Source organism: Uranotaenia lowii, chromosome 2 (assembly GCF_029784155.1).
Source record: "Uranotaenia lowii strain MFRU-FL chromosome 2, ASM2978415v1, whole genome shotgun sequence".
Lineage (NCBI taxonomy): Eukaryota > Metazoa > Arthropoda > Insecta > Diptera > Culicidae > Uranotaenia > Uranotaenia lowii.
In genome coordinates, this window is record NC_073692.1 from 83,749,179 (window position 1) to 83,768,626 (window position 19,448).

The 19,448-nt window shown below is 33.6% G+C and overlaps 1 protein-coding gene across 1 annotated transcript in view; it reads left to right on the forward strand.

Moving 5' to 3' along the window:
* Nucleotides 1-3,574: 3,574 nt before the first annotated feature.
* LOC129744865 (uncharacterized) overlaps nt 3,575-19,448 on the forward strand; it is a 31,785-nt gene continuing 15,911 nt past the window's right edge. The window contains exon 1 of the mRNA XM_055737607.1: nt 3,575-3,666. Within this exon, the coding sequence (XP_055593582.1) occupies nt 3,649-3,666 (18 nt within the window). The 5' untranslated portion in view covers nt 3,575-3,648. The remainder of the gene's footprint in view (nt 3,667-19,448) is intronic.

A 19,448-nucleotide genomic window follows, 5' to 3' on the forward strand; every position in this document is an offset into this window, starting at 1 on the left:
AATTTTCCATTGAAACATTTCTCGTATTCAAATACCCTCACATGCCAAATTTGGTTCCATTTGCCAAACAGTTCTCCAGTTATACTGAAAATTGTAAAGGAGCCTCGAAGACAACCCCCTCTCCCCCTTCCCCATTTTGATCCCCCTTTAAGGAGTGAGCGATACCAAATATTCATAGAAGCATTACTGGTACCCAAATACCCTTCTATGTCAAATTTGGTTTTATTTGCTGTTATAGTTCTCGAGTTATGCAGAAAAATTTTATGAAGCTTCCCTCCCCCTTTCTTTTCTCCCCGCTGGAAGAAGAGAATGGTCTCAAATAACCATAGAAATATTCCTTGTTTGATTAGTTCTCGAATTATGTTAAAAATTGTAAGAGAGACTTCCTATCTTCCCACTGAAAAAAGGGACAAACCAGGGGGGGGGACAAACCAAACCAAACCATCATAAAAATATTCCTCGTACCGAAATACACTCCCATGACAAATTTGGTTTTATTTGCATGCTCAGAATTATAATAGGAACCTTCACCGGCCTCAGAAGCCTTCACCTACCAAGTTTCACGTAAGTCGGTTCAGTAGTTTTCGAGTATATAGGGAACAGACAGAAAGACAAACAGACAGAAATTCATTTTTATATGTTAACTAGCTGACTCGGTGTGCTTTGCTAAACCTTTCAAAATTAAATGAAATTTTTTTTAAATTATTCAAAACTTTAATTGTTTTGTGAGCATGATTTAAAATCAAATTACAACATAAATCAAAAGTCACAGCTTAGAATGAGAGATGCAGTTGAAGTTTCGAATTGCAATACTAAGATGACATGAACTAATTTTCAGAAACTATCTTAATTTGTTTCCAAGCTTTTAAATTTAAATTTGTTTTTATAAGATTAATAAGTTCTCATATTCTCATAGTTCATATTTAATAAATTGATATAAATTTCGCACCCTATCCCCTTCCAATGCGGTAAGGGCTCACGGGCTGTATAGAAATATTAAAAATATTTCGAATATCTGAAACATGGAACATGCCACATTTGGCTCCATTTGTTTGATAAGAGTTTTCGAGTTATGTCAAATAAAATATGAAATCTTACCGACATCGCCCTGAAAAAGTAGGATCTCAAATTATTCATATTCATATGCAAACAATCTATCTTATTCAATACGGTCCCATTGCTTGATACGTTCCCAATTGATGTCAAATAACTGGTAAGGGAGCCCTCCTGCTCTTCCCATCCCCCACTGCTTTCCACTGCTTTGCTTATTATTATTAGAGACCTCGATTTCATTCCTGAAATCGAGGTCTCTAATAATAATAAGTACCTGGATTCAGTACTTATTTCAAGTGTTACTTTTAAAAATCAGTGTGGTACCATATTGCACACCGCGGCAAGTCAATGTAATCATGGTAGGGAAGTTCTGTAACAGCAAAACAAACTCTTTAGGTGCAGAGAACTCATACGACCCATAAAGCTGTTTCAGAAGGGATCTGGAAGGGTGAAAAAAGGAAATCCTACTTGGCAGATAGGATTGAAAAGTTTCAACATAAAACAATCTCACCAAAATCCATCGTCAGCCGGCAGTGACTTCCACACTTCTTATCCTTGGCAGCCAAAAACCATCTCATTTCAGATTTAATCCCATTGGATGATAAGTTTTAAGCTTTACAACCAAATTTATATTGAACCCCTTCTTTTCCTACCATATCCATACTGCAAGGCGTAAGGATCTATAGCAATCGTTTTCCATGCCATACTTGATTCCATTAGCTTGTTTCGTCAACATAAGTTGAAAACTTATAAGGCCATTTTCGGCCAAACTCCCCTCTTCCTATGTTCCTGCTCACTGGAAGAAGGGTGGTGTCACAAATAATCATAGAACAATGTCAATAGATAAATTCTTGGTAGTCCAAGAATTTGCATAGTTGCAAAAAATTGTATGGAAGCCCTCCTCCTCCCTTCCTATATCGTCATGTAAGAGAGTCCCGTTTTCCAATTTTATCTCTCCATTGGATGCAGGGGCGAGTACTTCATATTTATAGAAATATTTCCGTATGTCAAATTTGGTTTAATTTGCTCAATCAATTCTCAAGTTATGCAAAATAAAATTATGGGAGCCAACATTCCCAATTTATATCTCCCTGCTGAAAGAAAGGAGGGCCTCAATTTATCATACAAATATTTTTCGTATTTAAACACCCTCTCATGCCAAATTTGGTTCCATTTTCTCGATAAGTTCTCGAGTTTTATATAAAAATTGTATGGAAGCTTCCCTCCTTTCATCCTTCTCGCTGGAAAAAGGGAGGTGTCCCAAATAACCATAGAAACATTTCTTGTTTTCAAATACTTTTACTTGCCAAAGTTGGTTCCATTTACTTGATTAGTTCTCGAGTTATGTAAAAAACTGTAAGAGAGCCACCCTCCCCCTTCCTATCTCCTCATTGTAAAAAAGGAGGGATACCAAACCATCATTAGAGTACATCTTAAATATGGCGAAATCGATGAAAAAAGTATGTTCTAGTATCTGGTCAAATTTTAACAAAATCGATCGACGCATTCAAAATCCAAGCGGTTTGCACAAGAGGGTGGTTTCGAGGTACACGAGATATTTTTTTATGGACGGATGAAATGGAGCAAATATAAAAAGTGGCCCAAAATACCCCACACTTCCCTTTGTCTATCACTTATCTATTTTTAATGACAAAACACATTTATTTGAAATTATTCTGATGATAAGTCCGTTCAAAAACATCATTTAAGGATACATTTGTTTAAATAACTCAACAAATACCTACAAAGTTTTGGGAAAACAGGCTGAAAAAATGTATAATTTCGGATTTTTTTTTAATTTTTGATTGTACTGAAAATTATCTTTTTCTTTATTCACTAAATAGAATTGAATGGTAATGATATCTAACTATTTTAAAACAAATGCCTGTCGGATTTGAATTCGAATTAGACATAGATTTTTCTTCTTCTACTAAAAAAATAACATTTCACTACATACTTCACTTTTACTGTGCTGTTTACCTCTGGGCGCCCATCAGGTATTTACAGGTGTATTGTCCAAGGTCACTATCCGCGATTTCACGAGTTGGGTCACCCACCGGTCTTTCGTCACAAACCAGTTATTCCAGTTTCCCGGTAGCCTTTTACGAGCGCCATAGATAAACTATTTCAAGAAGATCTTTCGCTGTAGCCATGTATCTACGACTTCAGGCTGCTGTAGCGAGGTATCTACATAAAGGCAGAGCAGATCAGATCATCGTGCCATCGATAGGCAACGACGCTATAATGACAGGTTGATCCTTTGTGTTATTGGCTGCCTGTTATCTCATTCATTAGATGGCTACCGGCTGATTAGCCGATATTTCACCCGATCATCCTCTATCAATAATGGGCAAGCCGATTCACCTGAAGCTCAGCGAGGAAGATCATCTTTGCTGGAAGCTGCTGCTTTTGTTGATGGTTATGATAGAACATCTTCCTAGAACCGGTTGAGGAGGATAGCACTTCCTGTGATCTTCTATAAAAGAATCAGCTTTGACCGGGAAGACGCGCAGTCTGATCGAGGAACTACTCTGTGAAATATTTACACTTTTACAATTTTGTCAAGTTTGGAAGAGTTCAGGTTGGAAACCAGAGATGAAACTGCTTCTTGTGGTGAGTCAACGTGTTTTCGTTTGTTTGCAATCACTTCTGAAAGAAATAGTGTGAAAATAAAAATAATTTTGAATATAATGGGATAATGAAAAATATTGATAGTGAAGTAGAAAAAATCATTGTTTTGTGTGTACGGAACCCGATTTGTTTTTAAAATTTAACATGTAGCCTGTGGTGAAGCGATTAACATAAACCTGAATTAAAAATTTTAAATCTAGTTCCAGAATTTTGAATTTTATTCCAAATTTAAATTTTGGTTCTGAATTCTGCATCTAAATTCTGGGTATTAATTCTGGATATCAATCGGAATTCTGTGAATTTTTATTTCCGTATATCGGTGAAATGTACACTGTACAGTAGGGTGTGTTAGATTGCAACTTGTTTCGAATTCCCTAATACCTGTATTCTAAAATGTTTCTTTTTGTTAAAAACGAACTACAGAATTTTCGCAGATTTTAAAAAGGACGTTTAGGTACCACGGTTTTGATTTGAATATTTTCTTGAATATTTTGTTCTCACGCGATGCTAATGAAATTGCTTATAAACAGCTTACTGGAAAATTCACTGACTTCAACTTTGCCGAAAATGGCAAAGCGGTAGGAGAAGCGAGAAAAAGTTATTACGTCCCAAACAGAGCATTCCTGTTTAAATGAAAAGAAGCAACACTGAAAGATTTTCCGTCCAATTTTCAGAAATACTATTTGAGGAAGAAAGCTACAGGTTGTAGATTCTTGAAATATTCTGATGAAATGATCTGCATCAGGGGTGAGCAACCTTTCACAGCAACAGGCCAAAATGACTTTGAAATATTCTCGACAGGCCGCACTCAAAATAATATTTATTGATAGTTAGCAGAGCTTATGTCTTTTCTAAAACGACAAATTTTTGGCGATAAATAGGGAAAATAAAACGGGTTCATGGTTTTACAGAAAACAGAAATTTAACACCGTTTTTTGTTTTAAATACAAGGCGAATAATATCAGTCAAAATTGTTTGTTTTTTTATAAGAAACGAAAATTCTAACCTTTTTCGAATCACAGAGAGACCTTCAACTTTCTGTGGTTCGAAAAAGGTTTGAACCCATTTCTAGTAGAAAATCTTTTTCATTCGAACTGATGCTACTATTTTTAATAATTCACTGTATCCCCAGCATTCGACGTTGAATATTAAATTTGTATACAAATATTAAATTTGTATACTTAAAATCCTTCTTCTGTGACCTTTCCGAAAAGTTTTTTCACATTTCAAATTGTGTCCTCGACTACCAGATTTTTTTTTCTACAAACGATGAAAAAACTGTTCCATATAAAATCATTCCATTGCTGTATTTTGAGCGATGTTTGGTATTAAAATTACAAAAAAATCACAGATTTATAAAACAAACTTCGTTAAAGACTCAATTTATTGATGTTCGGCATGATTTTTCTATGGAATTTCTAAAAATAGCATCACAGATAATCGTCACGAAATTTTTAGGTCGAATCACAGAATTACAAATGTTGTTTTTGTCGAGAATTCATAACTTATGTCGGAAACTTTGATGCTAAGTCATGTTGAAAAGAAATTTGAAATTTTTCAGGTATTGAGTGCTAATAGAACAAGCATTTTGTTAAATAGGTAAATGTAATAATTCAATTTTAAAAAATATCTGCTGAGCATATTCATCACAAAACTTTATTTTTGCTTGAACCCAAAAAACTATGATCTCACTAACGAACTTAGAAATGCCTAGCCTAGGGATTTTTTGATAACTCTCCCGATCCGCTTTCATGGATTTGACTTTGAAAGTGGTAATTAAATAACTAGGAAAATGTAATCTGGACAAAATAATCTCCAATATTACGTTTTGCCAATAAATAAGATTGCCTCTATGCCTTTAGTTTAGAACACAACATATAAATGCTTAAAACTCTAGAAGAAGTTAACAATCTGAATGGTTTTTGGGCAACTGCAACTGCAAACCAGTGAAGTGCATATATACTATCTATCGTAAAAAAAGTAATATAAATTCAATTTAAGAAAAGCTTCGTGGGCCGCACAAACATGTCTCGAGCCAGGGGTGGAAAACAGAAGAAAAACAAAAAAAAGCGCTCAAATGTCGAATTGATTCGATTCAATCACCGAAGTGAGCAGGTACCAAATTTTTTTTCATTGGAATGATCATTATTAAAACTTTTTACATCCCAGGGTTCGAGAAATTCAAAAAATGACACCCAATCGGCTCAGTCTAGTAGTCATCATCATATTGCTTGGTAGCTCAAGTTTTTATGCCAGTAGTGCTTTTCCAATCATATCATCTTTGGCTCAATTCATACTTCAGCACATTTTGGTATTGAGTTAGCGTCGAGCAGCATTGAAATTAGCACTGAAAAACAATCAACTCATTTGACATCACTGCTGGAGCCTAGCAAGGTGTTGCTTGAACAGTAGTCATGCAATATTTTGCTAAGCAGTGATGTCAAATGAATTAATTGTTTTTCAATACTAAAATACATACTTCTATTCAACAGCTTATAACTTTTTTGTCTAATAAGATAGGAAGTTACGGTCTTTAAAAAAGTTGGCCATATAATTATGGATCAGTTTTGAACCAAAACGAAAATATTAAAACTCCAGGGGATAAAAAATACAAAAATGACCCCAAATCGACGCATTCTCGTTCACAAGTCATGAATGGAAATAATTTCAAAAATCGTTTGATATATTGTCACACATAACAGTTGATTTTCAGTCTCTAAGTAGAAGATTGATAGATAAATCTTTTCGTCTATTCTGATATCTTGTAGCTTAAGTTGCAATGTAAAAGTGTGGAACGAATCCAAGATATCCCGTTTCTTCGTTTGACGCGAGTGAAACGTAACTGAAATGTGATACATTTGATGAAGAAACTTAATTCTGCATTGTTGTGTACGACATTTCCATAACTCAAAGATACTTAATATGTTGAATTTGGTCCAATCGTTTCTGAGACAGAGAATGCCAAATGTTGGTGTTTTCGGGCTTAGATTTAATCGCGGTTCATAATGTGTTAAGATCACTATTACGAACCAGACTGGAATCTAGGTTCAGTTGACTATTTTTTCGACTTTATATTTACGATTCAGTTGGCCAAATAGCAGAGAGAAAACATTTCGGTGATTTCTGGAAGTTTGTCAAATCTCGACGTTATTCCAATAGCTTTCCATCGCATCACAGAGAACTTCACATCAAGAGGAATATTCCTCTGAAACTGCTGTCGAATTTGCAAACCTATTCGCAGAATTCTTCAAGAGCGTCCACACTTCACAATCACCGCCTGCCTCTAACGAATACCTTGAAGCATTGCCCAGCTTTGAAGACCTTTTTCCTCAGCCAACTCTCACCCAATATGAAGTTCTGTCTGCCTTAAAAGACATTGATCTGTCAAAAAAACAAGGTCCAGACGGTATTCTTCCGTATCTCATACTGAACATTGCCGCTTCACTCGCCGAGCCATTACGGATATTTTTCAATCTGACGGCGTTTTCCTCGTTTGGAAAATGGATGCTGTAACTCATTTTCACAAAACAGGAAATTTACGTGACGTGGAAAATTACAGACTGATCTCAATACCCTGCTGTTTATCAAAGGTTTTCGACGATGATGGCCTGTACAATGCCTGTACAACCGATAATACATATCTGAGTATCACTAATACACTGCATTTGGCTATGAGCAAAAAAAAAAAAATTAATGCTATTTACGTGGACTTCTCAAAAGCATTCGACAGAGTACCGCACGATCTCGCAATTAAAACATCGCTTTAGCTTCCCGTCGTGGTCCACACCCAGGCAGAACTCTTACGTAACGAAACGCCAAGCATTTGTGAACTTACGAGGAATCAAATCTCAGCCGTTTGACGTTCCGCCCGGCGTTCCTCAGGGAAGCCACTTAGGCCCACTCATTTTTATACTCTTTGTGAACGATTTTGCTTGGATTCGAAGTTGATGTACGCAGACGATCTTAAAATACACCGAATTAATGGATCACCAATAGACTGTGCAGCACTTCAATCTGAAATCTTGATACTTTTTGACTGGTGCATGTTGCATGGAATGTTAGCTAACTCGAAAAAGTGTTAATGTATTACTTTTCATGAACCTAGAGAACACATCCGCTTTGCTCACACCATGGACACAGAAGAACTGGAGATAGTGATTTCTATAAAAGATTTGGGCGTAGTGTTTGATTGCAAACTGACCTTTACGGAACACATAGCCGCTATTACCCGAAAAGCTTATGCCATTTTTGGTTTCATCCGGAGAAACACCGCTGATTTTGAAGATATTTACTGCCTCAAAACGATTTTCTGTGCCGTGGTTCTTAGAGTAATGAAATATGCTGTGATAGTCTGGATACCTTATCAAGAAGTACCAATCGAAAAGATTGAAAGGGTTCAAACAAAGTTTTAAATATATGCATTCCGACGACTGCCATGGAAAGATGCCGTTAGACTACCACCGTACGTAGAACGATGCACTTTATTAATTCTCGAAACCCTGCGTTGCATACATACATTCAAAGAATGCATACAGTTGGCAGACGGTCATTGAAAATCTTATCCGGTACAACTGTGATCGATGTTTACTCTTGGGTTTGAACTCACGGACATTGTCTCAGGAAGCAACTGACTTGCCAACTGAGCTATATCACAAGCCCAAACGAAAAGGACAAAAATCATTAAAACGACAGGAATGCTGTTGACTTCTTAATGAATAACATAGACTGCCCACAACTGCTACAAAACATTAACATTCACGCACCAGCGAGACGACTTTGGCAACAGAATTTTTTGTTGTCATCGCATAGCCTCACCGTTTTTGCACAAAACCACCCTTTGTATAATTGTTGTCGTGTTTTTAAAAAAAGTGTCAAACGTTTTTTAAATTTTAACCAATCCATAGGTGTATTTAGAATTATAATTCGTAGTCTTAGAACATAAGTTGTTTTTAGTTTAAGATATGTCTGTATGGTGATTATCAAAGACATTAATGTTAAACAACTGTGTTAGATTTTCACACTGGGTCCTCAACTTATGATCATCCAGAAGCCAAACATTCGACCGACTGAGTTATGTATCAAAATCTTTGAAAGAATAAATCTAAATTCAAAATTTTTCAGTAACAGTTGACAAACCACGAGAGCGTTATTTTATAATCACACGACGAATTGTGGGCCGGAAAGGTTCAAATAATTTCCTCACGTTTACCCTACGGTTGAGACGAAATTCTACCAACAATACGAAAAGCGCATCGAATAATTTTCACGGGGCGCGCAAAGTCATGCTGCTGAAATCATTTTCCGGTATTGATCGTTGTGGCTCTATTCTTGCGCTCTCGTGTCTCTCTGGGGACCGGAGCCCGGTCTATGAAGTTGTTGGATACGCAGCTGGCCGAGGAAAAGCTCGACTTAATTGTGTCACTAAGTCACTGGTGCGCGCAAACGCTGCATTGCTGTCTTAAGCGACCGTTTTGAACCGAAACAAGATCGCCATCATCGTCGAGTGCGCCTGTTACGAGATATGTACGATGAAGGAAGTTTAACCATCGATGACGTTTGCCTCGGCACCTGGTCGATGACGACTGATTGGAAAGAACAGGTTAAGATATAGTCTATCTTTCGTCCATCGAAGAGGTTGGTGGAAAGGTATCAGATCGAACCGGTAAATAGTGGCCCGGGCTGATCGGTTACGGTTATTGGCTTGCTGCAAGTAAATATTCCCGGTAGAAGTAGTCAGTACAGAGATAGATCGTGTCGAGCGATTGCGCAATTTGCGAGCAGATCACAAGAAGCTAGTTGCTGCTGCTTAGGCGCATTGTGTTGCTGTTGGAAGAAAGTGTTGGCGGTCTCACTAAGGCAGTGGGTGACTAGGTAATGATGCTGTAAACATGTGAGCTACTCGAACACAGAGAGAGAAATAGATGAAAAAAATGGGTTACTTTTACTTTTCTTGACGAGGTTTACGTTTGCTTGTAATGTTCAGAGAAGTTAAGATCACTGTTTTCCATCCCATTTCTTCGTGGGTTTCTAGCTGGCCGTTTAGCTCCGGGGGTTCAATTGCTGGCTCGTGGTGCCTGGTGGCTGGTTTCTGCTTTTTCAAGAAGTTGCACAGATTATTATATGGTGGTCCGCTGATTATGGCAGCAGAAACGAACGAATTTGGACAGATAGACGCACGTACTTGGGCTACAGTTGTGTAATTAATTATTGCGATTGCGATTTAACTTTTCACTCGGAGAGATTTTCTGCTCGCTTAGTAAGTAATTTACTTAGAATATACTTGAGAAGTCATTAAAAATTCACCTACAATATCAAACATGACAAAAATAATAAAAATGATAAAATTTATAAAATGACTAAAAAAAATGATAAAAATGTCAAAGCTAACAAAATTTGTTAAAATTTTGTCATGTTTGGTAAAAAACGACAAAATGATAAAAATGTCAAAAATAATAAAAATGACAGAAAAAACAAAAATTACAGAAAAAAAAATGACCGATAAAACAATAATGACAAGAAATGTTAAATTGACAAAAATGACAGAAAATACAAAAATTATAGAAATGACAAGAAATGGTAAACATGATGAGAAATACAAATAAGATTAAAAAATGACAAAAATAACAATATTTTAACAAACATTTCAAAATATTTTGTCAATTTTGTCGTTTGAGTCCATTCTGTCATTTGTATGAGTTTGTTTTTGATAATTTTCCATTTTGACACTTGTTCATTATTTGGATTTTTGCCTTTTTTCATTTTCAATCGTTGCTTTTAATTTTGTCAGTTTTGTAGTTCTTGTCTGTGTTTGTTATTTTTTTCATTCTGGTCCATTTAGTAATTTTCCTCATAGTGTTAATTAATTTTATTAATGTTTTTGTGTATTTTTCATATTTTTGTGTTATTTGAATTTTTTTTAAATTTTTGTTCTTTTATTTTTTATTATTGTTGGTTTTTTTTGTTTCTTTTTGATTTTGTCATTTTAATTATTGTTGTTGTATTATCTCTTTGTCTTTTTTTTATTTTTACTTTTTTTTCATTTATGTTATTAGTGTAATTTTTGTCATTTCCCTCTATTTTCTTCATTTTGTTATTGTTGGTTTTCGGTTGTTGGTTTTTTTTTCATATTTGTTGTTTTTGCCATTTGTGTAATTTTTTTTATTTTTTGTAATTTTTATTGTTGTTGTAATTTTTTTGTCATGCTTGTTTTTTTTATCACTCTTATTATGTTCATAATTTTTGTAAGTTTTGTAACATTTCGATGTTTTGTTTTCATATTTTTATTTTTCCTTTTTCATCTTGGTTTTCTATTTTTGTTTTATTTGTCAGTTTATGGATTTTTGTAATTTTTGGTCGTTTCTGTAATTTTTCATTCTTGAATTTTTTCAGTTTTAGTCATAGTTTTCTATTTTTAAAATTTATTTTTAATTTTTGTTATTTTTATTGTTTTCGTATTTTTTTTTCATTTTTGCCTTTTTCGTCATTCATATCTTTGCAATTTTCCTTCATTTTGTTATTTTTGTCATTTATGTTATTTTTGTCAGTTTTGTATTGTTTGTCACTTTTTTCGTTTTTATCATTTTCTCGAAGTTGTAATTTTTGTTTTTTTTTTTGTAATTATTTTTGTTATTTTCGTAATTTTTTTCTTGGTTGTTATTGTAAATTTCGTTAATTTTTACATTTAAGTGAATTTTAACTTTTTTAAAATTTCGTCATATGGTCGTTTTAGTCAGTTTTCAATTTTTGTCTTTTTTGTTGTTTCTAGAATCGGATTTGTCGGTTAATTGAATGTGAGCTAGAGGAAGAGAGAGCCGATATTTATTCGAATTTGCAAAGATGAATCTCATGATCAGAAGCATATTCTATGTATAAATTAACTTTCATTATTTATTAAGAAAAATGACTACTTTCTTTGAAGTGGTTTTCTTAAAGTGATCTCTGTGAAGTTCTAACAATCGCCATAAACTGCGGTGTTACTTCATTGCTGCGGTGAGAAAAAGCAATCTAACATAATAACTGGGCTACCGGTACTATATGAGCAGTAGACCGCTGCAAGCTTTGTATGGAAATTTCAAATTCTTAAATTTTTACACCTCTTATAACTTTTTTTTGGTTGTTTTAGCTGCCAGAAATAGCAATAAAAATTTTTGAAGCAATCCATCCAGTCCTGAATTAGCGCAACGAGTTTTAATTTTGTATGGGAAAATGAAATTTTTCATTCAAAAATCGCCAGAGATGTTCTGAGAGTTTCAAAAAATATAACTTTGGATGAAAAATGTTCTTTGATTCTTGCAGTACATTCTTGTGCACAAAGTACGAACCTAAATTTTACTTAAGAAAAGATGTTCAATGTTATACAAAATGTTTGTTTTCAAAATTCATTTTTTTTACGTCATTTTTGACTGCTTGTTTGAAAGCTGTGTAACAGTAGGATGGAAAAAAATCTCAAAAAACTGCTTTGAATTGCCAGAGAATTTAATGATTTATAAAGTATTTGCAAAAACATTTCATGCAATTATTGACAGCTCTAGCAAGCAAAGTCTGCCATTTTTGAATACTTTTCAATGGATTCATATTTTTTTATTTAGAAATGGTTATAACTTTTTTCATGAAATTATTAGCTGCTTGTCATGTAAGCAAAAAATGAAGCTTTAGAATAGTCAAAACCTACAATAAAAGACCAACTTCATTTCAACCTTATTTGAATTTTTTGGATGATTTAATACGCAAAAATTTCTTCTTCCCTACAAATTTCCATACAAAATTGAAACGCGTTGCGGTAACTCAGGAATCAACCAAATCATCTCAAATTTTACACTGATGCTTGGTGACCCAAAAGGCATCGAAAAAACTTATGGGAGCAAAAAGTAATTTTTTGTAGCGGTCTAATGACCAGCATTATGGCCGATCATTATTTTATTTAATTAACATTATTGAACTCTTGAGCCCTGGAGGTTAAGGCCGACATTAAATTTAAAGCATAAAATGCTAACTTTATCTTCGAATCAATTGGTTCATCTTTAAATTGAGAAAGTTCATTAAAAAAAATTAAAAATATATACGCATGTAGTGAACAAAACTACTGAAAACAACGCTTCTTACCATTTCAAAGCCAATAATAAAAAAAAACTAAGTGGAATTGGAAGCAACTTGTTAAGCGAGCTACACCAAAGCTTTACTATCGCCAAGCATGTTTTCGCCATTCGGCGTGTTTTTTTTTTGTTACAATCGTCAAGACATTTAGGACTGATTCAGAGAAAGAGCCCCAAAAAAAAAACTTTAAGGTTCAAACGCCTCGAGCAAGCTGTCAAGTTTATTTGTGCCAATAAAGCTTTCAAGGGTATTCTCAGCTGGTTTTAAAAGTCTTGCGTAGGGATTAGGATAACTAAAGAGCAGGTTCTCGTGTGAGTTTTTGTTTTGGTTGTCAACGATTTGGATGACGAAAATGACTAATTCTCATTTCTAATGGAGTGAAATATTCGCCGTTCTAAGCTTTCGGATAAATATGTTGATTACCCCTTGAATGCTTTATGATATTTTTTGACAAAACTAACAAAACCAATTTAAAGGTTTATCAGAAAATCACAAGGAATTGCTCAAAAGTATTTATATTATTTTGACTGGTTGACTGTTTATATTTACGAGATAATTTTAGTAATAGAATCGTTGTTTTTATTTTTGGAACTAGGAAAAATCTTGGTTTTAGTTAACTGCCGTTTTTTCGACAAATTTTAAAATTCTAATGAAGTGTCTTGTCAGCATAAAAATATAAATTACCTTAAATTAAAATCTTAATTAGGCTGGAACAAATTTCAATTTCATCTTTTTTCACCCAACCCCTCCTCCCCCCCTTAGAAATTTCCGAAAAAACCCGAAGGGGGAAATAAATAAAGTATGAAAAATTTTATGTGAATTTCGAAAAAAAATTCGAATATCCGAAAGATTACAAGACCAAAAAAACAAATTTTGGAAGAAGGGAAGTATTTTACCTTTTCTATTCTTGATTTTATTGAATTTTTTGATAAAAATAACTTGATTTATAGGTTTTGTGCAATGATATAGAATGCATTTTTTTTGCATACAAGATTTCGAGCAATTTATTCCAATTTATTTGTTTTTCGCATTAATTTTTAGTATCCCCCCCCCCCCCCCTCGCAGTGTTCCATATCCGAGTGACAAAAGAAGGATTTGAAATTTGTTCCGGCCTTAATTACCAACTGAAATGCCTTAATAAAAAATACCTATTATTTGAAATTAGTAAAATATTAATAAAATAAAAAAAATTGTACTGAGAGATGATTTTTGAGCATGAAAATTAAACTAACCAATTAAAAATTCGTTGGCCTTTTGCTTTGCAGGTTTCAATGGTTTCTATTTGGACTCAATATTTGTGTTCCAAACATTTCAGTTATTTTATAAATTTATAAAGTTTATGAATGACGTGTTGAAAAAAAAATTAAAATTGATAAAACTGAAATTTGAAAAAGATTTAAGTAAATAGAAATATTATAAAAAGCCTTTTTTTAAATTAATATTTTTTTAATTTGAGACAAAAATCAAAACCCTTATCAGCTATAAATCCATAACATTGATCGAAATTCTGAAATCTTACAAACAGATTAAATGTTGAAGATTTGCTAACAATCTGGGATATTAAAGCTTTTTTCTGTGATTTTGATAACCTACATGAGGGAAAAACTTATTCAACGATAGTTGCATATACTTTGAAAAATGAGATAAAGATTTTTTTAGACTAATGTAGTAGTTTTAAAAATAAATCGGCAAACTTGCTCAAGTCATGAAAAATATTGTTTTCCTAAAAAAAAGCTGATATGCCATAAACCTTTTTTTTGTAGGAATTTAACCCATTGAGGTCATTACTCCTCGCTGTGTCATAAACCTCCAAATGTTAAAGAACGAATTTCATTCCATTAATGATTCAGATTGTTCATAGACATTTTAGTTTCAGAAGAACAACACTTAAAAAAAACAGGTCTAGAAATTTGTCACTTTTTAGTAACAGTCAATTTTTCTCCTAATTATTCAAAACGGTTTATTGTTTCAGGACACATAGTATGTATTTATCGATTTATAATTAGTTTATTCGTTTTCAGCAAGGGGACGTCCGTTTCTAACGTAATGCTCTTAGGGGGGAATTGGTGAGCTCGAACGTTACGAATTGTAGCAAAGGGGAGGAGCGGGAGGTGTGTTCAGCGTAATGATTTTTTTTCCTGTAAACAATTTTAAACTGCTCGCAGCTATTTTGTATTTTTACCAATCTCACAATTTGTACATTTCTTGCTTTACGTTATTTATGGATGCCGTCTTATCTCTGTACATTCTTTGAAGGTTTACTCATATATTTTCTACAGTATTCCGAGGAGTTTCTGAGATGTTTCTTGAATTTTTGAATTGTTTTTAGCAATTTTCATGATTAAATCTTTTTTGAATATTTTTTTTGGTCGTACCTTTTTCAACTCATTTTTTCTAGTAGAAGTGCATCTACTTAGAATGTTCCATTACTTTTGTAGGTAAACTTTCTTTGAGTTAGTTTTAAATTTGAAAAATTATATTATTCTCTATAGATTAGTCTCGTAAAATGTCTGCGTCTTGTTTCGGTATCTTGAATCTTTCGCTAGTTTTTTGCTATGCTTCATTGAGTCATTGTCAATCTCCTGTCATCATTCTGTCATTTATCGATTTTCAATCTTTTATCATTGTTTTTTTCACATTTTTTTCATCTCCCAGTTTTTATAACATGACTCTTTATATTTTTTATTTTTTTAATTGTTTGTGAGTATTTCCTTTTTCAATATTGAGTAAATCTTAATTTTTTAAACAACGAAACATCGAACATGTGTTGGTTTTTTATTTGTACAATTGTCAAATATAATAATCTTTTGTGAAAATTTCGGTTTCTAAAAATGTTATTCGGCTTGTTAAATTTTATTTAATTTAGCTTGACAATTCAATTGTTTTGGTGGCTTTGGTGGCAAATTATGATTTGGGTGTAGGGTGAATTAGCATAACTCTTGATTTTCTGTGAGTGAGGCTAAAGTGCTAAAGTGAGGCGTTTCAAAAAACGTTTTTCAATTAACAAAATTGTTTTTTAATCGTTTTATTTTATTTTTTAATTATCATTTGAGTAAGTTTTCGACTAAAGCTGGTCACAATCTTTACTCTAATTTCACTTGAAGGTTACTTTTCTGCCCTATTTTTTACCTCATGGTCGACTCCAGCCCTGGAAAAATAATTCCACGATTTTAAGATATTTTAACTATTGAGATTTAAACTATTTCTAAGAAAATGCAAGAAGTCTATGAGTATTTCATATTGCAAATTTTAAGTCACTTAACAACTTTGTTGAAGACTGAAAGTCATTAAAATATCAAAGAAGACTGAAATCATAAAAACATAAAAGCAATCAATAAAAACTGATTTTACAAACATGAGGAATATAAAAAACTACTGAGCAACACGGAATTCACGCAAATAAAGCATGGATCATCCAAAGCAAACCGGCATTAAAAAAAACATTCTTTGTTTCCAACCCCGACTAAAATGTCCGGCAGTAAACAGCTGTGCGTCTGTATGTAAAACGGCAATAGAAAACAGTTTTTTCAGTTCTTCTATTCCCATCTAATTCCTATCACATTCTCATCAAAGACAGGAGGATAAAAAACACCGACAAAACGGCTGATGGCAAATAACAAAAATGAAAAAAAAAATGACAAAAACAACAAAAACGATAAAAACGACAAAAATGACAAAAAATATAACAAAAATGACAAAAACCAAATAAAATGACATAAATTGCAAAACTGACAAAAATGACAAAAGTAATAACAATGACCAAAGTGACAAAAAAGACACAAACGTCATAACTGACAAAAAATGAAAAAATGAGAAAAATAACAAAAACGACAAAAATGACAAAAATAAAAGAAATGAAAAAAATGACAAAAGTGACAACAGTGACAAAAGTGACAAAAATGACAAAAGTGACAAAAAAAAAATCAAAAATTAAAAAAAATTACTAGAGATGTACCGAATATTCGGTTGGCCGAATATTCGGCGCCGAATACCGCCCAAAAACCGTTAGACCGAATATTCGGCTCACCGAATAGTTGAGTTAAGTATTCGGCCGAATAGGCCGAATAGGGCCGAATATTTATTTTTAAAATTTATACAATAACATTATTGTCAAAAAAATTTAAATAATATTGGATAATTTATAAAATATCCACTAGCAAAGTTGAAAAAGCTACAGAATCATCAAAAAGTTATGGTTTCAGTTAATCATTTTAAGTGTGTCCGTATTTCTTCTACTATAGAGCATACAAGGGAATGCTGATAAGTATCGCTTATTACTTTGATTATCGTTTTTTCCTATTTTTTTTTTAAATATCCTGGCTTGCCCATAAATCCTAGAAAGAATTCGAGATAAGTCAAATCTGTCCGGGATGCCCAGATATCTTTCAAAACTTCCCGGATTTTGCCCGATTTTATTCAAATTATTTGCTAAATGAAATTTTAATTGCTCTTCGAAAATTTCAAGACATTTTTTAAACAATTTCAAAATAAACAAAAAAATTTGTTTGATTCTTAGATACAATTTTTATACTGCTGCTGTGAATCAATGAAAATTGAAATTTCAAGTTATTTTCTTTCACTTTCCTATTGTATGTTTTCTGCCAGGATGATGTTCAGATTTGCTCGATTTTATCAAATTTTTCAAAAAAATTTCATGAATTGTCTGACTGTGTTTTTGGTATGGTATGGTATGGTATTCTTAAGGTATAGCACAGTTTAATAAAAATAATAGTTCTTTTTAACAGCTTTTTTGAAGATATCGTGCTCAAATTCGGCTTTGATCTAATTCGATATCAAACAAGCAATTTAAAATCGTTTGACATCTGTTTCGACGTTCTTTGTCCCATATTTCACAGGAACCCATTCTCTTTGATGATAAACACCCTAGAAACGAAAAGTCAACTGATGTCCTTTTAGTTATTGGCGAATTTTTTTAATCGGAAAGACCTCTACTTGAAAAAGATTTTGTAATAAATCATTTGGTTGAAAATAATCGACTCAAAACATGTTGGAAACATGGATGGAAGAAATATAAGAAAATGGAAATAATTGCTTTTGTATTTTTAATAAAAATCCTACAGAATACTCGACCGAATATTCGGCCGAATATTCGGCCGAATATTCGTTTGGCCGAATAGTTGAAAAGGTCACTATTCGGTATTCGGCCGTTCGCCGAATACCACTATTCGGTACATCTCTAAAAATGACAAAAATGACAAAAACTAATAAAAGTAGCACAAGTGACAAAAATGAACCATTTACAAAATTTACAAAAATGATGCAGTGCGTTTTTTGGTAATCGTGCATATCTATATATATAAAAATGAATTTCTGTCTGTCTGTCTGTCTGTCTGTCTGTCTGTCTGTCTGTCTGTCTGTCTGTCTGTCTGTCTGTCTGTCTGTCTGTCTGTCTGTCTGTCTGTCTGTCTGTCTGTCTGTCTGTCTGTCTGTCTGTCTGTCTGTTCCCTATAGACTCGGAAACTACTGAACCGATTTGCGTGAAACTTGGCAGGTGGGGGTATTGGAGGCAGGGGAAGGTTCCTATTATAGTTTGAGACCCCTCCCTCTCTCATGAAGGGGGGGAGGGGTCTCCTAAACAAAAGACTATTTTTTGCATAACTCGAAAACTAATCAAGCCAATGGTATCCAATTTGGCATGGGGTTGTATTTGGGAAAGAGGAATATTTCTATGAATATTAGGGACCCCTCCCTCCTCTCAGTGGGCTGATGGGAAGGGGGGAGGGAGGCTACCTTACAATTTTTCATATATCTCAAAAACTAATCAAGATATTGGAACCAAATTTGGCATGGGAAGGTATTTGGATACGTAAATATTTCTATGATTATTTGAGACCCCTCCCTATTTCCAGTAGAGGGGGAGGGGGTCTCTTTTATATTTTTCTACATAACTCAAAAACTAATAAAGCAAATAAAACCAAATTTGGCATGGGAGGGTATTAGGATACAAAAACTATTTCTATGATTATTTGAGACCCCTCCCTCTTTTCTGTAGGGAAATGTAAAGGGGGGAGGGGCTTCTTTTTTAATTTTATACATACCTCAGAAACTAATTAAGCAAATGGATTTAAATTTGGCATGGGTTTTGGGAACGTGACATGTTCTAATGATTGTTTGAGACCCCTTCCATCTTCCAGCGGGGAGAGTGAAGAGGGGAGGTAGGAGTTTCATACAATTTTTACTGCTTAACTCAAGAACTACAACAGCAAATGGAACCAAATTTGGCATGGAACGATATTTGGGTACGAGAAATGCTTCTATAAATATTTGGTATCCCTCACTCCTTGAAAGAGGTGGATGGAAAGGGGAGGAGAGTTCTTCTTCACAATTTTCAGCATAACTGGAGAGCTAATCGAGCCAATTTTGACATGTGAGGGTATTTAGATACGAAAAATAATTCTATTATAAATTGAAGCCCCACTTTTTTCAGCGGAAAGATAAATTTGGCATCAAAAAGTATATGAGTACGAAAAATACTTCATGAATATTAAGCTCTCCCCTCCATTCAATGGGGAGAACGGAAGAAGGGATGGTACTTCCTTTCAAGTTTATGCATAACTCAAGAATTTACTACGCAAATAAAACCAAATTTGGTATGGGATGGTATATCAATTCGAGAAATTTTTCTATTTGAAACAATTCCTTTCTTGCAG